This window comes from Mixophyes fleayi, chromosome 2 (assembly GCF_038048845.1).
Source record: "Mixophyes fleayi isolate aMixFle1 chromosome 2, aMixFle1.hap1, whole genome shotgun sequence".
Lineage (NCBI taxonomy): Eukaryota > Metazoa > Chordata > Amphibia > Anura > Limnodynastidae > Mixophyes > Mixophyes fleayi.
This window is the reverse complement of record NC_134403.1, coordinates 237397725-237422977: the sequence shown is the minus strand read 5'-3', so window position 1 is coordinate 237422977 and position 25253 is coordinate 237397725. Positions and strand designations below refer to the sequence as shown.

Here is a 25253-nt window from a genome sequence, read left to right as displayed (position 1 = left end):
GCCATTGCCTTCTGGAAAGTAGACACATCTTCTCAAGATTATACCTCTGATTAAATAGTTGAGGGTATGTATGACTAAAATAGTTGTAGATAGTAGTTGAAGAGATGTAGCTTTCTTTTAACATCCATTCAGAAGAAATTTGAAACCTAAAGCAGGAATATTATAGGGCAGGTCAAATAGTGTAATACCAGGTTTATAGATGATCATGTACAAATGAAAAGTGTCCTCATGTGCTCACCTTGCTGTTGATAACATATGCTGGAGACCAACCTTTGCCAAAAATACAACCCTGTTACACACCTTTCTCTTGTTTTGTAGTACTTCAGTTAGAAGCCCTGTTTGGGTTATAGCTCAGCAGCAACAGATGGCCCAACTTTACCTATCTAGCTGAGCTTGTGAATGCATGTTGATAATGAATGCCATACTGTCATTCATGATTAAAATACAATGTTCTAAATAAGTAATGTAATACTAAGAAATACAAAATACAAATGCAATTCTTAAAATCTGGTACTTGTTTGTAGGTTAGATAATTGGAAAAAATGCTGCGCTGGTCTGTACAACACAGAAAAAACATGTATCGCAGCTACCAAACCGGGGTTAATTGCTAATTCTCGCTAAAGACTAAGAAAACACATAAAAAAAGGAGCAGCGCTGGATGTGATCAGTAAGTGGGTAATCAATGTGAAAAAATCACTTAAACTGTCTAAAGAAATATCGCAGGTGTTTATAGTGCGTCCGTATAGATCTATCACTCATAGGACAGTTTATGTATACAGGTTATCACAATATAATCCTCCCAGAAGAATCGGTATATAGGACAACCTGGTTGGATAGCATATACATATACTTTACAAATACAGAAACATCTCTGACTTGTTTTGTCTGTGGTAATCAGACTTGCTCAGACATTGTATGCTTGCCCCACTGTTTATTTAATGTTTCTACTGGCAATCTATACATCTCTTATTTGGAATCAGTTTCAACCTCACCAGTGTATATGGGGATCCATTGTGACTTGCCAACATACTGAAATTAGTGACTAACTTTTGCATCGTATCTGCAGACCTATTGAGATTTGATAGATGTACTGTCAGTAACGATGAGTACACCAGAGCCTGTGCAGCTCTTCTCCATGATTCAAATGGCTGATGAGTGAGAGCATTTTGATGTGCAGTTTTATGAAAATCAACAGCACCATCTTGATAAGTATATGCTATCCAACCAGCTTGTCCCATATACCGATTATTCTGGGAGGATTATATTGTGATCACCTGTATACATAAACTGTCTTATGAGTGATAGAAATATACGGACAGTTACATCAACTTTAATACACTATAAACACCTGCGATACCTCTTTAGACAGTTTTTTTCCCAGCAATTTAATTGTATGTCTACTATTGTTTTTAATGTTTTTGAAATTTCATTTCTATGAAATATTTTTTAGATATTCTGGTTTGATCGCAATTTAATTGTATGTCTACTATTGTTTTTAATGTTTTTGCAATTTCATTTCTATGAAATATTTTTTATATATTCTGGTTTGATCGATTCTATATGTATTTTGCCATGGATTAAAGTGATTTTTTTTCACATTGATTACCTACTTACTGATCACTTCCAATGCTGCTCCTTTTTTTTTTTTTGTGTTTTCTTAGATAATTGCCAACAAGGACAAATAAGGTGTCCTGCACTACAACAAAAATAAATTACTATTAAGTTTCATTCACTGCAAAGTGTAAATGAAAATGTAACTTTTCATATCTACTTATAACCATGCTCACAGTGATTCAGCTGTTAACAAATACTTGTTTAGACCTGCACAAATAAAATTTCCTCTTTAGTGTGACTACTCCTACCACATGTGTTAATTATTAAAATTTTATGTATGTAGATTTACCTGGAAATGTTCCCAGACGGATCTGGAGCATCCCAGTGTAGTGTCCTGGGGGAAAGCTAACCTTCGACAGGGTTGGTTACCTGGGCTACTAGTTGTTACCATAGGCAGCAAACTTGGACTATTCAAACATTGTAAAAGACGGTGTTGTGGTCCAAACTCAGACTGTGCAGCATCATTTACAGTGTCACACCAATGTCCCTTTCAGGCCAAATGGTGCATATATTAACGAAATAGTGGATAGCAAGCAGCAACTGAGATCAGCTTTGTGTATAGTAGTTGGCGGTGTAACATAGCCAATGATTATGGAGTCAGAACCTGCCCCCAAAAAAGCCCAAGTCTCCCAAGCCCTAGTCATGGGTGCTATTCTGCTGTCTTGGTCAATTAGTTGGTAGTGTTTTTTTATTCTCTTCTGAACCTGTAGGAGGAAAGATGAGGAATAAAGCTTAGTCATGTTTGTGAAGCATGTGATAAAGAACTAGTCAAGGGCCATATAGAAGCTCTATTTGGGGACTGTATTCCTCAATCTGAAGTAAATCCAGTATAACCACCTGAACAATTTAAATAATTGGTGGAATGTATGAGGAAATTTTTTGTGTCAAAGGAAGATTTGTATGCTCTCCAAGGATTAAAGATAGTCAGGTCACAAATCTATGGTGATCTGGATTAGATAGGAAGACTCCCCCCCCCCCCCCCCCCTCTTTCGATTCATTAGGGGAATAAAAGTTCTTATCTGATAGTGAAGAAGAAAATGTCAAGGTAGATCCTAGATCATTTAATATGGAAGGAGTTGAAGTACTACTTTAACAAGGCATTGGGATATAGTATATTTCAGCCTAGACTTCATTACGAGATGGATGTCACTCACCGGACGGTTAGTGCCTCTGGTTTGGGACATGGGTCTCTCTCTCTCTTGCCGGCGCCTGTTCGGCGCCGCGTCCGTCCCTCATCTTGACCAAGGATTGCGCATGTGCAGAAACCACGGACTGTTAAAACCTTGCTCATAGTCTCATTGGTCAATCAATAACCTCTCACTACTTAAGGCACCTGTTACTCTATTACCGTTGCCTGTTCTTTGGTTCTCATTCCCTTGTGACTCCGAGGTGTTTCTGGTTTCTACTCATGCTCTCTGTTTGCTGTGGAACATACCTGCGCCTGGACAAGCCTTCTCTCCATATCGTGGTACAACTGGCCAGCCGCAGACCACTCCACGCTACCTTGTTACATACCTGCACCTGGACAAGCCTTCTCTCCATATCGTGGTACAACTTGCTAGTCGCAGACCACTTCACGCTACCTTGTAACATACCTGCACCCGGACAAGTCTTCTCTCCATAACAATGGTACAACTTGCTAGCCGCAGACCACTTCACTCTACCTTGTAACATACCTGCACCCGGACAAGTCTTCCCTCCATAACAGTGGTACAACTTGCTAGCCGCAGACCGCTCCACGCTATCTAGTATTATATTAGCATCTGCACAAGTCTTTACATTTACCAGCGGGAACATATGTCAGGAGCAGCTTACCCTACTATTTTGCATGGTACCTGTTATTAGGACTAAAGCCTATAGTGCCTCTGAAGTATAGCTGCGAGTCGCTGACTCTCCTGCTGCATTATTGATTGGTCCTTCCATAGACTTTATCCAGTTGTCATATATTGGTCTGCTGTATGCTACCTGTGTGCTAATGCACTTTGGAACTTTCTCCTCCTTTTATTACTGCTCATCAGTCTACCGTGTTACCATTGTTTCCATTGTTCAGAGACTCTACATTTATATCATTGGCATTCCCTTTCCTATTCAGTTGTACAGTTCCGTATATTCACCACACTTCCCAGAGGGCCGCGACCTGCACAGTGGCAGCCGCTAAAACCATACTCCCTTGCGGGAGTACCTGGAGAAGACCAGCCACTGTGTTAGACTCCGCGCCTCTGGTAAAGTGAAATTCCACCTGGTGAATTCTGGGTAAAACTCCTAGTGCCCGTGACAATGGATTTTTTGGAGTATCCTCAGCAGAAACAGAGTTTTTGAGGTACACTGGGTGACATAAGATTTGATTAATAAGGAATGGGAATGGTTGGATTGATGTAATTCCAATTGATGGGGACTTTATTTTATGTATCTTCTCTTTACCTACTACAGGGCAGCCCTTAGAATGGGTTAATTCCCTACTCAGCTGGGAGTAGAGAGGAAAAATGAAACACACCTATATAAGGTGACTCCTCCATACCAGTGTCTTTTTTTTTTTTTTTTGTCTCGGCTGAGTAAGAAGTGGTGTGGTGTGTGTTTTTTTTTTTTTCCCCGAGAGTTTGTGGGCCTACCTTTTCACTGCAGGGCTGGGTTCTCCTGGGACGCATCCTGTCTACTTGGGTAGCAGCAACGGGACCTGTAGAAAACTGGAGGTCTTAACATGTCGGTAGTCGTGTCTTATTTGGCATTGGTGAGTTGGAGACATCTAGGTAGCGCTGCTTCTAACATTTCTCCATCTGTTTGTCTCCTGTGTATGCAATGCGTAGGATCGCCAGCACATATGCAGGAAATTCAGCTCATGCACAGTGCATGTGAAAACAGCCTGTATGACTAGAGCGGCCATACATGCGCAAAAGCACTCTTACATGAGTGAGCAAAGTTTAAACGGCGCTGCCTGATCATAGACTCCCATTTAGAAAGTGGGTGTAGGATATTTACGTCACTGATCAAGCAATTTTAAAAGCCAGCCTGGGCAGACAGGCTGATTGCTCACAATCCAACTATGTGCTGCACGTAGTTTTGAGCTGCAGACCCCAGTCTATGAATTCTGACCATTCTTCTGACACAGAAGGATTTACTGCACAGAATGGATTAGGAGCCCATCCCCAAAAGGCTGAAGGACAACTCTAGGTAATCCCCTAAAAAATAGTTTGACTATGCTTCTGTTTGAACGGACATATCTGTTTGGTGAGAAACTGGACTCCAACCTCTGTCTCTTCTTATAGGGTGCAGGATTGCATTGTTTGCAGAGGTTTGGAAACTCACCATTCAGAATAACTTGGAACAATATATAGTTTCATCCCAGGAAACAGGCTTTAAAAGAGCCTTCAGAACATGTTGAAAACAAAAGCCATTGTTCAAGTTCCGGCAAGTTAGGAAGGTACAGGATTTTATTCAAAACTAGTTCAAAAGCTGTCAGGAGGTTTTAGAACCGTTCTGGACTTGCAGGTTCTCAATCTATTTGTGCACGCAAGTCATTTCCAAATTAAATCAGTCAACTCCAGGAAGAAGGTTATTTAACGTCAATATAATTGTAGTGCACATATTTCCGCGTTCCCATCGCAATTCAGCACCATTGGTTTCTAAGATTCTTTGTCCCTTCCAGTTCACCTGGCTCCCATTTGGCCTTTCTATATGTCCAATAACCTTCACCAAGGTGTTGGTAGTTCTTTTGGCTGCTGTCAGAAAGCATGACTGTATCTATACGACATTCTGTTGTCCTATCAAAATCAGAGCACATTACCCAAAGTATGACGTCTCTGGTGATTTCTTTTTCTTCAACAACGTGGCTGGGTGATCAACAAAGCAGAGTCATTGTGTGCCCGTGCAACAACTCCAGTTCTTGAGAGTCCAAATAGATACTGTAAAAGGCAAAGTATGCCTTTAACAAGTAAGACTCGTCAAGATTAAATTTCTGTTACACCACGTCAAGTTTCAAAGATGGATTTCATTAAGGACTTGTTTTCTTCAGCTCTAGCCATTCTTCCATGGGCAAGATGCATATGCGAGACATGGAATTGAATCTACTTGCCCAGTGGATCAAACTTATATTCTTTAGGCCTCATTATTAGTCTTTCAAATATCATGAAACAGTCGCTCAGCTGGTGGCAACATTCAAGGTTAAAGAATCCAATGGACTTCCAGAGCCAGAGTGGATAGTGCTAACAGATTCAAGTTCTATTGGTTTGGGAGTTCATCTGCATAGAGAGAAAATACAAGGCTTGTGGATAAAAAAAGAAAAGACCTCTCCAAGAGAATGTTCTAGAAATGAGAGCAATTTCCATGCAGTTCAGCACTCTCAGTCCTGTCTACAGGACAAGTATCTAAAGATAATTTCCGACAACAGAACAGTAGTTGCTTTCATAGACAAGCAATGAGACAACAAGATTAAGAATGATGTCAGAGGTGACAGTTCCAATGTCATGGGCAGGAGACAATCTGAAATCTTTTGGCCCTGCACTTAGTGGGCAAAGACAATGTCATAGCAGATTATCTCAGTACGTTTCTAATCTACCCAGGCGAATGGGTCTTACACGAAGTCTTTTTTTTTTTTTTTTTTTTCTGCTATGCCAGAAATTTCAACTTCCCCGATATAGATCTTATGGCAACAGCCCAAAATGCTAAGGTAACTTTTTTTTCTTTTTAATTCTTGCACAGGACAAAAGGGCAATTGGAGTAGACAGTACCATGGAACTTCAAACTGTGATGTGTTTCCTCCATTTCCCATAATTGCTTGCATGCTGGGGAAAATGAAGAAAGAAGCAGTGAAGGTATTGGCAATCCTCCATTTTGGCTTGGCTGTACTTGGTTTGCATTGGCTTGGAAAATACTTTGAGAACAACCTTGGCCTCTATAATGCATGCTAGATCTTGTACACCAGTTCACCAAAATCCAGTGTGTCTCTCTCTATCTATCTATCTATCTATCTATCTATCTATCTATCTTGAGCAGTCACATTTGAAACGCTGGGGAATCTGATGACCTTATTAATTCAAGCAAAAAAAAAGTGTAATTATTCTATAATTTATTACATATTCTGGAAAAGGTTATTTACATTAAACAACCTTGGTGTTTCCTTAATCTCTTCAGATTCATTGCTAGAGGATGCTTCTAAATTCCTTGAAGAATTCCTCTCCGACTGAGAATATCTATCTTCAAATTCTCTTTTATCCCTTACATAGCACACAGGTTTCTCCTTGGTCACAACGCATTCCTCCATCCAGGCTATAACTTATTACTTAAACTGCTCAAGGGGCCAATCTTTCCCTTAGTTTTAGAACTACATATTGTACAAAAGGCCCCTTCAGATTCAGATGCTAAAGGTTTATCGCAAGCTCCACAGACTCTGTAGTTTCAACTTTGCTCTATTTCTTCTGTTTCACAGACTCTACAAGGGTACTGAAAGAACAGAATATTAACAGCTAACTACAAGAGTAATGCAAGAAACAATAAGGAAGAGTAAGGGAATTGATAAAAAGAAAGAGAAAAGCCTTTAACTACAACATTTGCAGATCTGAAATGTTTCTATAGTATTAACAGTTATGTCCTAACTGGATGACCTAAATAACAATACTCCATCTTCTGTGCTGGTATCTTCTAAGGGTATTCTGGCTTCCCTAAGGTACTGTTGATTGGAGTGTCTTACTTAGTGGTGTGTTTAATGGTGCAGCAAGGATTGTTTCTGTAGGTGTTTTAAAGAAAAAAGTGTCTTTATTTGCTACTCAGACCCTTATTACAGGCAGTTGTATATGACTGCTCCTTTTTCAAAGCTGTTGCACCACCTTTAAAAGTGCTCCTTTTATTTCTGTAGTGTAAGGGAATAATCTGTTGAGAATCTGAACAAGAAATTATTTGTCTGGGGCTTCCGGTGGGGGGTGCACACCCTTTCAATCACCATTTGGGTGGCATTGTAGAAGGTCCCAGTATTTAAGTTTGCCAGATCTCTCAGAATGCTTGGTTGCGCCACCCTCCACTTTTTTTTTGATGGCCTAAAATCTTGATATGGTTACAAAATTGTCTGCCCAGGCCGCTTACACTTTTTTCGTTGCCCCTCTAGCTCTTAATTCAACCTGATGGAGTGGATTTTTTACCTCTAAGATTCAGTGCTCAGTCTCTGCCATGTGGTCTTGGACCCTTAGCTATTTCATGTCTTGGTATAGTGATGTCATCCTTATCTTGTATTTTGGAAATGAGCATAGCAGTCATTGTAGTCTAGCCTTTAGTGAGCTCATTCGGCACCAGTGACATAGTTTGTTCCAGTCCTTGCTCTGTAGGGTATGGCAGTGTCTTCACTGTGCTGCATGTATTGGTACTTTTCAAGCTAGTTTGTGGTCTTGGAGGCTCAAGACTGGAGTGAATTACTGATCCACTTAGTTTAGAAAGTTAATTACCACCATTAAGAATAATTTGTATTGGTGAGGAGGAGATCTGTTTTGCAGCTCGCGAGACCTTAGATGGAACTCCTTCATGGCATGTCTTCCCTGGCTTCCCGTTACATGCCAAACTGATTCTTTTATGAGCAATAATTTTTTTCACCCTTTTTTTGCAAAATGATTGTTATCGTTCTTAGTTCAACTTCTAGCTTGGAGAACCACACAAAGTCGTTTTTCTATAATTTTAATAAGATTGGAAAAATCATTGGGAGGGTTCCTGGACCATTCCTCCATGCAGATTTTTTTCAGAGTTTTCAGGTTCTATGATTATGGACTGCCCTCCAGTTTAAACCACATGTTTTTCTATGGTGCTGAAGTGTGGAGATGGCGATAACCATTGCAAAGTGTAGATGTTATCTGCCAACCATGTTTGTTGCTTTGGAGATATGTTTAGGGTCATTGTCATGCTGGATGTTCCATCTTTCTTAGTTGCAACTTTTTAGCACGGACAATCAGGTTTTCTGACAAGCCTGTCTTGATTCTTCATGATGTCATTGATCTGCCTTCAGGGCCAGTGCTAGAATAACAGCCCCAAAAATGTTGTTTTCTTGGTATGCCTCCATCTTCTTCTACCAAACATACTGAGTGGTTAAATAGTAAAGTTTTGGTCATCAGACCAATCAAAGTCCAAGTGATGTTTTGAAAACGTCTTTCGTTTTTTTTTTTTTTTTTCTGGCATCCCTAAAATAATAGCAAGACGAGGGTGTAGTGGTTGATTTTGCAGACTTGCTCACCCGAAGATGCATAAAAGCATTACTGTTCTTCAACTGTGACCTTGGGATTTTATTTGCTCCCCTCACTATCTTCCCCAGTATCGGCTTAATTTAAAGCTCAGGGTAAACAACTTTGGCAAAACCCTGTTGTGCTGCAGGAGGGAGCAAATGTAAAAAATATGCACACAGATTTAGAGTTGGGAGGAGACGGTGCCCTAATCCAGCTGTAAATTAAGTTACCTAGTTACTTGTGTACTGTTTGTAGAAGCAGGCAGTATTTTCTAAGCTCACAGAAAAAGAATTGCATTTGCACCCCCAGCATCACAACATGGCTTGTTGAGATTCTATAGTGCCCCTCCCCCCAACACATGCACAATTTATTTTCTTTAAAGTCTGTAGATTTCACATTGTATTATTAACAAGTAGCTCTTTATCTGTGCTTTTTATTCTATACAGCTTTTTTTGGTCATCTTTATCAAGATAATTTGGAGCCATTGTATATCACAAAAGACAAGTTTCCATTTTTATATATTGCTGCCATTATTTATACAGAATTGCAAACATATAAAGTACTGATCATTAACTACATCTGACTGGTATATGTTTGTTTGTTGCTTACCTTTCTTACAATATTTTCCCTCTAACGTTACACACGTTCTTAGATCTTTGTGTTTTCTTTCAGTGGATATTTGGTCCGTGGGATGTATAATGGCTGAACTCCTGACAGGTCGAACTCTGTTTCCGGGCACAGACCGTATCCTTTAAATAATAATAATAAAAAAATATATATTGCTATGCTTGCCCCATTCTTCAAGAATATAAGGTTAGGTCATAATTCCTTGCCAATATTATTGGGTAATACCAAAATGAGAAAGAGGTGCATTTTGTCCAAATGTAGACATCCCCTGTAAGAATAATAATTGTGGTTAGTCAGTCAAGGGTTGATTGAGAGCAGAGAGGGGGCATTTCTGGGTCACAGTTGACTTATGTGCTGCTTAGTAGTGCAGTACTCCAGCATTAATTTAGTGTAGTTCTTGGGAGGTTTTTTTTCCCTATATGCTTAGGGTACTATCCCCATCCTATATAATACAATATCTGCTTTTTTCTGCCTTACTAGATTATCTTCGAATTTTAGACCACCTGCAATCCAAAATGTAGGCCTTCACTAATTAAGATGGCATTTCTATTATGCTTTTGTACTGGATTTGCACATGAATTGTGAAGTCAAATTATTATTCAGGACTGCCCATAATAATTATTGGTACTTGACTGTTTGTGAACCCGCGCTCACCACCTCTAGAGAGTTGCGTTTGATAAATGTTATACCTCAACATCTAATTAATAAATTGTATGCCCTTTTTTCAAAATCCTTTTCATAATGTAAGTTCCTGCAATAATAGCCACAAGATCACAGGCCCACCTGAGATGTGTTCCACCTGTGGGAGTCCCTGCTTAAAGTATCTAAAGTCCAAAAACCCCATCAGCAACCAATTTTGACATTACATAGGTTATCACATTAATTTCTTCCGTTCTTATTCCAATTGTATCTCTATATTAATCCACTGAGATGTTTACTCACAAAAGGATGATTACAGCAATTTGTTCTCTTCTGTGTAATAACATATCTCCTGGAAATGTATTTATTTTATTTTCACTTTGCTCAGTGATGCCAAATACAATAGGCATATGTGGCTATTTCTGTAAACTTAATTTACAATATGCATTGTTATATTATTTATATAGAGCGCTTGCAGGAACTGAACTAGAGATGGTAAAATGAATAAGATAATTATAAAATATGGTGTTGAAAATCAAATTTGAGAAATAATGTACATATTTTATATGGTTGAAAGATACAAGTAATAAAGATATATGGACATCTGCCACTGAAGTGAAAAATTCCTCCCTGATAGCAGAGTGTTTCTTTGGAGCATGGTATGAACCAACAGGCTTCAGAAATGAATAAGTTGAGACTGGTGATTTGCACAGAGACAGACACCAAATCTGTGCTCTATTTATTTATTTTGCAACAACTTGTAGAATATAGAAGGAAGAACATGGGAGGAATGAGTGGGGGGGATAGAACACGAAGAAGAGAGGGGAAAACAGGCCAGCACTGGCATTTTGATAGAACGCAAAATGTTTTATTTTCACATATATTAAGAAAAGTTGCTTTAACTGACAGTCGTTTTAATTGCTTGAGGGTTTTCATCAGGGGTCATAGAGAATAAGCAAACACACAGCATATAAAACCTCAAAGGCACCAAGACACAAAATAAATAATTTAAGGACGCCAATTAATTATCAGGCATATGTATTCTAGACAGCTGTTAGTTTGTAAAAACAGTCCAACATGTAATCAGAATGTCGCACATGAACAAAAGGAAACTGTCAGCTCTGTGATATTAATGTAACCAGGCTGGCTTATACTAAGCAGCCAAGACCTGAGGTTGCTTTGGAAACGCAGGGTGAAGCAATGGTCAGCCATACCATCATTATTATCACCATTTATTTATATAGCGCCACTAATTCCGCAGTGCTATACAGAGAACTCATTCACATAAGTCCCTGCCCCATTGGAGGTTAGAGTTTAAATTTCCTAACATACACACAGACAAATTAGGATCAGTTTGTTAGCAGCCAATTAACCTACTAGTATGTTTTTGGAGTGTGGGAGGAAACTGGAGCACCCGGAGGAAACCCACGCAAGCATGGGGAGAGCATTCAAAGTCCTCACAGATAAGGCCATGGTTGGGAATTGAACTCATGACCCCAGTGCTGTGAGGCAGAAGTGCTAACCACTAAGCCACCATGCTGGCCATATACCAGAGAGTCTCTGAGGAGAAGAGAGAGAGGCAGGAAGGAAAAAGCTCACAGGAAGAGGTGCTGGGTGTGTGAAGTGTCATAGCAACAGGAGAAGGATTGAAGTGTACAGAGGGATACCCAAGTTATGCAAAGAGAAGCTGGGTGTAGATTTGACCAGAGAGGCCTTGTAGCTGGATCATTGCAGAAAATCCACTATCAAGTCGCATAAGCAGCCTGAGGAAGATTACACAGCAAAGTGAGCCTATGTGCGGAGAGGGAGACTCCCGCTATTAGCGAATTGCGTGTGAGCAGAGAGAGACAGCTAGCAAGATCAGGCTTGCAGTTAGTCCACGACCTAACAGTGGCTAGGACCCTCATCTTCAAAGGAGAAAGATAAGTAACAAAAACACACCAAACACTGACATTATTAATGCACATATATCAGAAACTGTGTTACCTGTCAGAGATATAATGAAAGTTGCCAACGTTTCAACAAGTGCACCAGCGTTAATTAGTTAACCTTACAAACTATTTAATATTGGCAGAATTGTAATTATTTTATATTTTCACACTGTGTGTGGGTGCATTGTGGGAGAGTTTGGGGCGCCAGTGAATATATCTGTGGCGGACATCTTGTCGTTTTGTTATTACTTTACTGTTGCCTTTGATTAATATCTTACCCGCAGTCCCATTTATCCTGTTTATAATTTCCCTATATTTAAATCCGCCTCTCCCATTTATTTTCCCCAAAATAAACACCCAGGTGATTGTTTGCAAACACAGTGTGCAGTACATTTTTATTTAGAGGGTTAGTGTGGTCGGGTACAAGGGGCTTCTTGAGTCAACCCCTGGTGGATTCAGTCATTGTCCGCATCCCACCATACTGTACAGAAGACTCGGGTGAAGCTAGAGAGAATATTTCATCAACCCTTTCGGTGTTCTAGGGAAAGGGGTGCTACATTAACAATCTTTAAAATGTGTAAGAAAGTCTGATAATGAATTGGTTTTCTTTATTAGCTTGGTGCCTTTGAGGTTTTATATGCTGTTTGTTTGCTCATTATATTTGTCCCCCGTTGAAACTCGTCTGATGCAACAGCTTCTCTTCATATGTGAAAATAAAACTGTTTGCTTTCTATGACATTGCCAATGCTGGTCTATTTCTGTGAGAGAGCTGTTGATGTGTTTATTCTATTATATTAAATACATTTATATTTACACGTTTACTATATACACTGCTTGGTGTTTATGAATATTGAATATTTTGTGCGTCCTGGACTGTGTTTTCTAGACAAATGGATAGATATTGTGTTTTCACATTTCCAACGCTATTAATGGAAATGGTGAAATTGCAGACTTGGTATCCCTCAATAGACTTTCTGCCCTTCGAATTAATAGGAATGTAAATTATACAATATAAATATTAAATGCTTATACAAGTATTGTTTGAAGAAGAATAAACATTAAGTTTTGACAGGCAGGGTCAGACTTTTGTTACTTTGATATTATTATTTTTTTTTGCCAGTTTAATCCGTCACCACTTGCGGATCAGTAAGGTAAGTAAAATGTATTGTCTACTGTGCGGGTGTGGATGCTTGATTCCTGGCTTTATGAGCTTTTCCTGCTTATGACCACAAAAGTAATGTCTGCCACTTTCTATTTGGTCAATGTATGAATGAAATATCCTTGGTGTTCCTTCCCTATATTATTTTGTATTATTGCCAACCCCACTTCTCTTGTCATTTGTTTGGTGTAACACATACTTGTTCCATTTCACATCTTCAGTAGTGTATTTATATGACCTCTTCCCATATTTTCTTTGTCTATCTTCAACCTGGTACAGTAGACAGCTAATCACTAATTGTCAGATCTGTTTCAACTCCCTCACTTGTCACACATTTTCCTTCATAGTCCACATGTAGATATTGATCAATTGAAGCTCATTTTGAGGTTGGTCGGAACCCCTGAGCCAGAGCTCCTGCAGAAAATCTCCTCGGAGGCTGTGAGTCTGTGTTTAATGTGTCACAAATATTATAATGTGTCACAAATATTTATAAACTTTCACTGCACCTTGAGCTCCCACACAGAGCATTGATATTGATTTAACATTTTAAGGTTATGTATAAAGGATTCTCTGTTGTATAGTTACATAATTTCGCTGTTTAAATTCCACAGACCTGCAGGAAAATCAAGGTAGCACTTAGGCAAAAGGTTAATGGACATACTGAAATGCCCGACAAACAAAGCGAAACCTCAAAAAATCACCATTAATGAAGCCAGTCATTGTTTTTCATACCTGGGGGTTATAAGAAATGCATTTTTCACAACTTTTGTTTGTTAAGGAAATATAATTCCTAATATATTGCTACTATAGCTTCACAAATGCATTGCAATTTTTTTTACCCTTAAGTGTGTTTAATGAGCGCCCCTCTTAATAAAATGACCTATAACATATCTGCATGCCCATCATTCTTCCCTCATTCCATGCCATTATCAAAGGGGAACTAAAACTCAAATTTGTTGTGAACAGTGTTGCATATTCTTCCTAATTGATTGGAAAAATTCAGAAGGATTCCTCAAGTGCTTGATGCTGAGCCTGTGCTTGGGTCTTTGAAACAGTTGTGGAAGACATAATCTTCATCGCTACAATATCTTCACAGGCCTACACAAAAATTAGTCGTTGCACACTTGTAGAGTTTGTGCTTGAATACAGAAATGTATGGTATATAGTAGATATATGTGGAAGCTGAGATCTATGGGTGAAAATTTCTTTAACTTTTTAATGGTAAAAATAAAGACTCAGCAGGAAAAGGATTACTTTAGCACTTCTCACAACATCTTGTATTTAGTTTCATGATCCCACCCACCCATTAAGAATTTTGCTGTGTTTCAGATCTTTGTGTGTGTATGCTAATTAATACAGAACGAAAATGTGATTATTTAAGAAAAAAATGGCTGTATATGTGGCAATCGCTTGTTTAAGCATGGAACATTTGATATAAAGTGCTTTAAGCATGCTTAATTAAAACAATGGATATCTGTCTGGAACAGTTTCTCACTTTTAACCTATGTGCATGCTGACTTACACATTCTTTGCAAGTTACAATGAGTTGAAGAGATAATTAATGTGTGAAAGTTTGGATTGCACACTTGCAGTCAGTGCACTTTGTTTTGCATATAAAGCCCTTGACAAGGCTCATTAGATATTAATCAGCTGCAGCAGATTATGCGCCTGACTGGAACACCTCCCTTTTATCTCATTAACAGGATGCCTAGCCATGAGGTGAGAGGGCAAGGCTTGGGGTAACCTCTTATCCCATTAATTTTTGGAGTGTGATCATTACTAATTATGTGGCATATCTTTAATGTAATCTTTCTTTTAAAATTAACACATTTTATATTGCAGCATACACATTTGCCATGCATGTATAAGTTAAGGTTTATAAAATATAATTTTTAAAATAACACTTTGCATGTAGCATATGATATGTTTAATATTTCTCCAAAAAAGATCTTTTTAAAGGATGACATATGAGTTGTGTTCAATAAGTTAAACACTTCCATAGGCTCTAGTGTTCTTCTCAAACTGGCAAGTGCCCTTACTGTCTCTAAGATTTCAGCAAATCTCCTTGCTCCTGCTGAGGTAGGCCTTTCTTCAAACGTACAGTGTGTTGTCATTGTCCCCCTTCCGTGAACTTTGGAGGGACAACATCACTGCCTATTTGAAACAGACAGGCAGCAGAAAAAATGGGAAAACGGTCACTAAAGCATTCATCATCAACATTTATTTATATAGCGCCAGCAAATTCCGTAGCGCTTTACAATTGGGGACATTTGGTGATTTGTTAGATCCTAGATAAGAATTATGAGGGTATTTGGCTTTTCTTATTTTAGGATACATGCTTGGTCAAGCAAGAAAAGACAAGAGAATATTCCTGTTGAAGGCACTCAATGCAAGAGAAATAAAATAAAACTTAATATTTGATATACTACACATTAAAAAATATCTATCCACCCCACACTTACCCTTTTAATGTAACTGCTAAGTTTTGTTTATTTAATCAATGTTATTATCTCAGATTTTAAGAAACAGCCTGGATCGTATTCGATTTTGGGTCTAATATGTAGGTCACAGGGATAGAGAAGTTTCCATGCAGGTCTTTGAAGCAAGTGATGTTTATTTTCTCACCCTGGTTAAAGGTACCAGGGAGCGGGTCAGATGGAACAAGAAGAACAATTTTCAATACAAGGCGGTGCTTTTTATACAGATTTGAACACAGCCTAACAGGGTAAGCCAGCCCCCTAAGGTCTGAGCTTTTTTAGAATAGGGATGCAATTTGTTTACCCATACATAGCTTTGCATTGCATGTAAATTCAACAATATTTACACTTATATGTGATATCCTAAAGCTTTCTGTGATTTCCTGTGTCTTGTTTTTAGACGCAGGAAATCTAGTAGCAAGTCTTAATTAAACCTTCTTGTGCGTTCAGGTGCTGGACCCTCACATATCAAAAGTTCTAATTAACATGGGTTATTTCTTCAGACAGCTGCAGAATACACATTCCCAAAGAAAGTTACAAAACCCCAAACAAGTCAATTCCCTACTCCAAGATACACAAGACTTCTTCAACAAAGGCTTATTGTATCAGATATATATAATGCATTCCCTCTAGCAAAGTTAAAACAAACAAATTTCACTGGTCTCTGAAATAAAGATATCTCCTTTACCAACATATACACACTATCAAAAATAAGTACATTTGCAATTACATAAATAAGCGCCCTGCGCTATTTCCTTTATATAAATTTATACAATAAGTAATTCAAAGGTGACACTGACCTATTCAGGAAAGTACAGCCACCGTACAGAGCTCATTATAAATCCATACTTAAGGGGATTTCATATGCCTGTGCAATCTCTGTTAATATTAGACGCAGCTGCACACCCTATTGCACTAATAGGCATTAGGCATTCCTCTTTGTGGCCCTTTGTCTTATGGTATATAAATGAACTAATATATATTTTGGTTTAATCATTATTATATGTAAAGGTGTTGCTAGATAATATATACCAATTTTGAACCAGATCATGATAGTGCATGAGTCTCATGACATACTGACCTAAGATTTATAGTGATGATTAGCTGTCATACATGCTGAAATAGCCAAGCATATGTTCTGCTCCTAAATGAATGACTGGATCACAGAGCACAACATATGGAGGATAAATACTCCAATAAGATAGGAGTTCAATGGGTTTTGAATATATCTGGACTTGCTAGCACTAATAACTTACCATACTGGTGAAAACAATTTGCAGATACCATATTTTTGGAGGGATTAAGTCACAGAGTCCATAATGAATTATCTTATGTGACAACGGACACCTGACAGATATTGGGCACAAACAGCTTGTTGCTGAATAAACAGTACTTTTATTGTTCGCATCACTGATAAACAGCATGCTTTCTGTCAGGGTGACACCAGGAAACCGAACTCTGACTCAACATGGTCCTTCTGCCACCATCTGGCATTGTTTGCACGGCACACATACACAATACAGGTTTATAGGTCTATATACAGAATACCCTCCCTTTGATCTGATTACCTCATTAGATGACTTGTGTTTGTTCAGCCTAGAAGTTTTACTGTGCAAGGACTTAACCCTGTCTACAGCCTCCACCTGCAGACTCTATGGGGCATATTAAATTGTTGGCGGTTTATTACAGTTATTACGGTAATACTAGCCGGATTTCAGCTCGCAGCTCCCTGAGCCACGAGCTGAAATCCAGCGTGAAAAGTACCGTAATAACGGTATTTACGCGCACTATTACCGTAATGACGATAATAGTGCGCTGGGCACATTACTTTTGGCTGTAACGCCAACAAATGAATATGCCCCATTGAGTCTACTTATCCCCAAACAGGAAAGCTGTGACTAATAGTTCTCATTGCTACACTTGATAATAAATAGAATAAATTACTGTGACCTGCAAAAGCAAATTTTTTGCCTATAAATTCTTAAAATCATAACAGAAGACCGACAAGGCCAAATTTACCTTTACATTTCGCATAACTTCTTTTTATATTTTGCCTCACTAAAATGGGATAGTTTTTTTTTAATGTATATCAATAAATATTAAGTTTTATTTAATTTCTATAGCCTTTGAGTACCACCTCTATAGAAATATCCTTTTACTTTTTTCTGGCTTGACGTTGTATTTTGAGGGGCACCACCTATAGGAGAAAAATGGAACTTGAGATTCTTCCCAAAGAATATGCTTGATATTGTAAAAATTGGACTATATTGCGATAGGTTACATGCTTTAACAGAAACTTTCTATTCAAAAACTTCTGAAAACCATGAAGTAAATAATTGCTGCTGCTCAGGGATTTCGTACACACAAACATGATCACTAAGCTATTCCTACAGTCACTGTGAGAAGCACTGCTAAATAATTTAAAGAGGAGGGCGTTACATGGGCAGTAGGGAGAAAGACAACAATAATTTTTAAATGTAATTCAATATATTTTAGGCATATCTTTCTAAATAGTGAAGGTAGTAGTTCAGCACTCCCTATGGTGTGTTATGAATGATTTGCAGCCTCTCGTTGCGGGGGGGAGGGATAGCTCAATCCTTGGTAGGTGATAGAATGTATGGCTCCCTGGGCGCATGAAACATAATCAGTAGGTAAAATAAAGCATTTAATAGGTAATCACAGTAGCAAATGGGTTGCAACCCTGTACAATACAGTATATATTCCAGTAAAGAAATTACTATACATATATATCTCACAGAAAATAGTGGAAATAAGGGTAGGAAATAACAGACCATAAATTTGCACTTAAAATGAACAGAGAAATGATTAGTACACCGGTGTTCAGTGTAGACGTGGCCACGAACAGAGACTGAACAATTGTAAAGGTGTTAGGCAGGTGAGGCAATGCTTCTGGGGCTAGCAAAGAGTCCACTGTCTCTAATAGGCGGAAAGAGTCCACGTTAAAGTGTGGTGCCGCAATATAAGCAGCGTGTGATTATAGGTCTATAATCCCTGAAGAAGCCCCAGGGTGAAACGCGTTGGTTTATCGAGCCCACAAGCTGCTTATATTGCCCTTTGGCACCGCACTTCAACGTGGACTCTTTCATACTTTGTCCGCAACAGCGGCATTACTCTAAGACGCATGCGCACACTCATTCACAGGGAGACCGCGACTTCCGTCCGGCAGCAGGGCGCTTAGGCGTCCCCACGGCAACCAGTATCGGACAGACGGGAGCCACCAAGTTTATGGAGGACATTTCCAGCGAGTACACAGCCCTTTTTATGCTAGGGTAAGCCCACAATACAAGCTCTCTCTGCTATATCTTCCGATGGACAATACTGCAACATTCTACTAAAAAGGATACACTGCAAGACCCGCAGTTCAATACTAGGTCCGGCTCTGCTTCGCCGCCTATTAGAGACAGTGGACTCTTTGCTAGCCCCAGAAGCATTGCCTCACCTGCTTAACACCGTTACAATTGTTCAGTCTCTGTTCGTGGCCACGTCTACACTGAACACCGGTGTACTAATCATTTCTCTGTTCATTTTAAGTGCATATTTATGGTCTGTTATTTCCTATGCTTATTTCCACTATTTTTGCACTATTTTCTGTGAGATATATATGTATGGTAATTTATTTACTGGAATATATACTGTATTGTACTTTACAGGGTTGCAACCCATTTGCTACTGTGATTACCTATTAAATGCTTTATTTTACCTACTGATTTTGTTTCATGCGCCCAGGGAGCCATACATTCTATATCTTTCTAAATAAACACCCTTTATTTGGCAAAACCTAAAAATAAAAATTACGTAAATTAAATTTAATACATATAAATGTAAAATATTGTAGTAATAGCTCTGTGTGCTCTATAAAATCAGCAAGCAAAGTTTACCAATTTTGTTTCAATTGTCAAAACAGATCATTAGGAAAGTCTGTTTCATTTGTGTTTCCATTTGTATTTGCGTTCTTTGAACATTCAAAGGAAAGTCTCCTAACTTTGCACTAGTGATGAGCGGGCTTGGATTCCGCTAATCCGAGCCCACCCGAACAGTGCGGATCCGACGGAATCGGGTATTTCCGGCGGCTAAATGAAACCAAAATGAGGCTATGACATCCAAGTCTCGCGTCGGATCTCGCGAAACTCGGATGTCATAAATTCCCCGCTTACGGCCGCCATCTTCATTTGGGCTGAGATCAGGTAAGAGGGTGGTTCTGTGCTCCTGTGATCAGTCCAGTGGTGCTTTATGCTGCTGAGTCCAGTGGTGATTTTGTCCTGTGCTCTGTCCTGCTGAGTCCAGTGGTGCTTTTGTCCTGTGCTTTGTTCTGCTAAGTCCATAGTAATTTTATATGTATTAAAAAATCATAAAAATGTTTTAAAAAATTTAAATAAATAAAAAAAAATATAAAAAAATAATTTAAAAAGTATAAAAAAAATTCTAGTGCAATATATTCTTGCAGTCCAGAAATATTAGTACTGCAATACCTACATTCATTGTTCTTGCAGTCCAGAAATATTAGTACTGCAATATTTACCTACGTTCACTGTTCTTGCAGTCCAGAAATATTAGTACTGCAATATTTACCTACGTTCACTGTTCTTGCAGTCCAGAAATATTAGTACTGCAATATTTACCTACGTTCACTGTTCTTGCAGTCCAGAAATATTAGTACTGCTATATTTACCTACGTTCACTGTTCTTGCAGTCCAGAAATATTAGTACTGCAAAATTAAAATACGTTCACTGTTCTTGCAGTCCAGAAATATTAGTACTGCAATATTTACCTACGTTCACTGTTCTTGCAGTCCAGAAATATTAGTACCAGAAATTTAACTATAATGGAGTACAAAAATTTGGAGAATAAAGTAGGGAAAGATCAAGACCCACTTCCTCCTAATGCTGAAGCTGCTGCCACTAGTCATGACATAGACGATGAAATGCCATCAACGTCGTCTGCCAAGGGCGATGCCCAATCTCCTAGTAGAGGGCATGTAAAATCCAAAAAGCCAAAGTTCACTAAAATTAGCAAAAAAAGAAAATTGAAATCATCTGAGGAGAAACGTAAACTTGCCAATATGCCATTTACGACACGGAGTGGCAAGGAACGGCTTAGGCCCTGGCCCGTGTTCATGACTAGTGGTTCAGCTTCACCCAAGGATCTAAGCCCTCTTCCTCCTCCCCCTCTCTAAAAAATTTAAGAGACTTAAGCTGTCATCAACAACACAGCAAACAACTCTGCCTTCTAAAGAGATGGCATCACAAATCCCCAAGGCGAGACCAAGGATGTAGGTGGTTGCGAAGCCTGACCTTCCCATCACTGTACGGTAAGAGGTGGCTCCTTCCACCATTTGCAGCACGCCCTCTGCATATGCTGGAAGGATCACCCACAGTCCAGTTACAGATTTGGCTAATGAAGGTGTCAATGTTGTACACCGGGAGGAGGATATTGATGTAGCTGGCGCTGAGGAGGAACTTGACGAGGAGGATGCTGATGTGGTTATCTTAAATGAGGCACCAGGGGGTGAAACAGTTGTTGTCAATGGGATGAAAAAGCCCATCGTCATGCCTGGTCAGAAGACCAAAAAATCCACCTCTTTTTTCTGGAGTTATTTTTATCCCAAAATGGACAACAAATGTATGGCCATATGTACCTTATGTAAAGCTCAAATAAGCAGGGGTAAGGATCTTGGCCACCTAGGGACATCCTCCCTTATACGTCACCTGTAGAACCTTCATAATTCAGTGTTTAGTTCAGGACCTGTGGCTAGGACCGTCAGCAGTCCAGGTACACCTAAATCCCTTGGTCCTGTTGTATACACACCACCAACACCCTCCTCGTCAACTTCCTCCACGATCTCCATCAGATATAGTCCTGCAGGCCATGTCACCAGCATGACTGAGTCCTCTTCAATCCGGGATTCATCCGAGGAATCCTGCAGCGGTACGCATACTACTGCCGCTGCTGCTGTTGTTGCTGGTAGTCGGTCATCTTCCCAGAGGGGAAGTCATAAGAACGCTACGTCTTTCACCAAACAGTTGACCGTCCAACAGTCGTTTGCCATGAGCACAAAGTACGACAGTAGTCACCCTATTGCAAAGCGGATAACTGCGGCTGTAACAGCTATGTTGGTGTTAGACGTGCGTCCGGTGTCCGCCATCAGTGGAGTGGGATTTAGGCGGTCGATGGAGGTATTGTGTCCCCGGTACCAAATCCCGCCGAGATTCCACTTCACTAGGCAGGCGATACCTGGGATGTACAGAGAAGTACGAACAAGTGTCCTCAGTGCTCTGAAAAATGCGGTTGTACCCACTGTCCACTTAACCACGGACATGTGGACAAGTGGTTCAGGGCAAACAAAGGACTATATGACTGTGACAGCCCACTGGGTAGATGCATCGCCTTCCGCAGCAGCTGCATCAGTAGCAGCATCTCCACAACGGCTGCTCGTTCCAAGGCAGGCAACGTTGTATATCACCGGTTTTAATAAGAGGCACAACGCTGACAACCTCTTAGAGAATCTGAGGGAAATAATCTCGCAGTGGCTTACCACACTTAGACTCTCCTGGGGATTTGTGGTGTCAGACAACGCCAGTAACATTGTGCGGGCATTGCATATGGGCAATTTCCAGCACGTCCCATGTTTTGCCCACACTACACACTATAAATTTGGTGGTGCAGCATTACCTGAAGAGTGACAGGGGTGTGCAGGAGATGCTTGCGGTGGCCCGCAAAATTGCTGGACACTTTCGGCATTCTGCCAGTGCCTACCGCAGACTCGAGCAACACCAAAAAAGGCTGAACCTGCCCTGCCATCACCTCAAACAAGAGGTTGTGACGCGCTGGAACTCCACCCTCTATATGCTGCAGAGGATGGAGGAGCAGCAATAGGCCATTCAAGCCTACACAGCCACCTACGACATAGGAAAGGAGTGGGGATGCGCCTGAGTCAAGCGCAGTGGAGACTGATTTCCGTGTTGTGCAAGGTTCTCCAGCTGTTTGAACTTGCCACACGAGAAGTCAGTTCCGACACTGCCAGCTTGAGTCAGGTGATTCCCCTGATCAGGCTGTTGCAGAAGCAGCTGGAGAAAGTGAGGGAGGAGCTGTTAAAGCATTGCGATTCCACCAAGCATGTAGCTCTTGTGGATGAAGCCCTTCGTACGCTTTGCCAGGATCCGAGGGTGGTCACTCTTTTAAAGTCAGAGGAATACATTCTGGCCACCGTGCTGGATCCTCGGTTTAAAGCTTATGTTGTGTCTCTGTTTCCGGCGGACACAAGTCTACAGCGGTGCAAAGACCTGCTGGTCAGGAGATTGTCCTCTGAAGAGGACCGTGACATGCCAACAGCTCCTCCTTCATTTTCTTCAACACCTGTGGCTGCAAGGAAAAAGCTCAGTTTCCTAAAAGACTCGCTGGTGGGGATGCTGAGAACATCTGGTCCGGACTGAAGGACCTGCCAACCATTACAGACATGTCTACTCTCGCTGCTTTGGATGCTGTCACAATTGAAAAAATGGTGGAGGATTACTTTGCTGACACCATCCAAGTAGACATGTCAGACAGTCCTTATTTTTACTGGCAGGAAAAAAAGGCAGTTTGGAAGCCCCTGTACAAACTGGCTCTATTTTACCTGAGTTGTCCCCCCTCCAGTGTGTACTCAGAAAGAGTTTTGAGTGCAGCGGGGAACCTGGTCAGTGAGCGGCGAAGGTGGTTGCTTCCGCAAAACGTTGAAAAAATGATGTTCATAAAAATGAATTATCAATTCCTCAATCAAGAACAGCACTGGCCTCCAGAGACTACAGAGGGACCTGTGGTTGTGGAGTCCAGCGGGGACGAATTGATGATAATGTGTGAGGATGATGAAGTACACACTGAAGGGGGCGAGGAATCAGAGGATGAGGATGAGGACGACATCTTGCCTCAGTAGAGCCAGTTGAGTTTGTACAGGGATAGATGAATAGCTTTTTTTATGTGGGGGCCCAAACAAACCAATCATATCAGCCACAGTTTTGTAGGCACTGTTGCTAAAATGATTGGTTTGTTAAAGTGTGCATGTCCTATTTCAACAACATCAGGGTGGGTGGGAGGGCCCAAGGACAATTCCATCTTGCAACTCTTTTTTTGGCATTATGTGCTCTTTGGTGCCTAGTTTTTCAAACTGCCATCCTGTCTGCCACTGCAGTGCCACTCCTAGATGGGACACCTAAATCCCTTGGTTCTGTTGTATCCACACCAGCAACACCCTCCTCGTCAATTTCCTCCACGATCTCCTTTAGAGTCATCCTATGGCAACTGCGGCCGTAACAGCTATGTTAGTGTTAGATGTGCGTCCGGTGTAATTTAGTCGGTTGATGGAGGTATTGTGTCCCCGGTACCAAATCCCGTCGATATTCCACTTCAATAGGCAGTCCAGAAATATTAGTATCAGATATTAAACTATGTTCACTGTTCCTGCAGTGCAGAAATATTAGTATCGGATATTAAACTACGTTCACTGTTTCTGCAGTGCAGAAATATTAGTATTAGATATTATACTACGTTCACTGTTCCTGCAGTGCAGAAATATTAGTATCAGATATTAAACTACGTTCACTGTTCCTGCTACATCAAAAAAGCATAAACCTGCCATGCCATCAACTAAAACAAGAGGTAGTGACGCGCTTGAACTCCACCCTCTATATGCTGCAGAGGATGGAGGAGCAGCAAAGGGCTATTCAAGCCTACACAGCCACCTACGATGGGCCACGTGTTTGTGCCGCCCACTTGTGTCGCTTAGCTTAGACATCCAGCTACCTCGGTGCAACCTTTTGGACTAAAAACAATATTGTGAGGTGTTCAGAATAGACTGGAAATTAGTGGAAATGAATGTTATTGAGGTTAATAATAGTGTAGGAGTGAAAAAAAAAAACAAAATATGGATTTTAGCACTTTTTATGCTTTTTTTAAAAAAAAAATCAGAACCCAAAATCAGAACCAAAACCTTTCGTGGGGTGTTTTGGCAAAACAAATCAGAACCCAAAACCTCAAGCTAATCAGAACCCAAAACACCAAAAGTGGCCGGTGCACACCCTTACTTTGCACATTGCCTGTATTGATATGTAATTACCATATCTATAGAAATGTGTACATTGCTATATACTAGGAAAAATAAAGCAAATGCAATTATAGGTTACAGTGCTTTTAAAAATTGCCATAAAGAGAAAATATGTGGTACACACTAAAGGCAAACTAACATTAAAATGTGAAAACGTTAAAACACTTAAATATGTTATAGCTTCAAACTATATATATCATCAACCCCCTTTTTATGTTTTTAAAGGTAATGTGTAAAATTGTTGTAATATCTAAGAGTTTAAAATGAGGGAAAAGTCTAAAACATCAAGTGAAATCTAAAGGATAATAAAAGCACAACACACTATTTGCAGTTAGTTTACATTGTGGGCTTTCTACCAAAAAAAATTGTACGGTAAAATAAAATGTTAACTTCAGTTAAAAGGAAATATCTTTTAATTTACTGAACCCCTGCACTAATATACAACAAAAACTATGACTGTAAAAAATTGCATATCTTGGTGAATTTTGTGGTGGGAGAAGAGTGTAAAATAAGGC

At 39.9% G+C, this 25253-nt stretch overlaps 1 protein-coding gene across 16 annotated transcripts in view; it reads left to right on the top strand.

The window, feature by feature from the left end:
• The window catches only part of LOC142138751 (mitogen-activated protein kinase 14), a 138803-nt gene that overhangs the window by 68065 nt on the left and 45485 nt on the right, over positions 1 to 25253 (top strand). For 11 of the 16 annotated variants that reach the window (XR_012688107.1, XM_075195666.1, XM_075195674.1 and 8 more), the window contains 2 exons: positions 9480 to 9551; positions 13522 to 13601. Coding sequence is in view for 15 of the 16 variants with exons in the window: in XM_075195666.1 (XP_075051767.1) it covers positions 9480 to 9551; positions 13522 to 13601 (152 nt within the window). In the remaining variant the exon portion in view is untranslated. The other 5 variants (XM_075195665.1, XM_075195668.1, XM_075195677.1 and 2 more) reach the window with 2 other exon arrangements.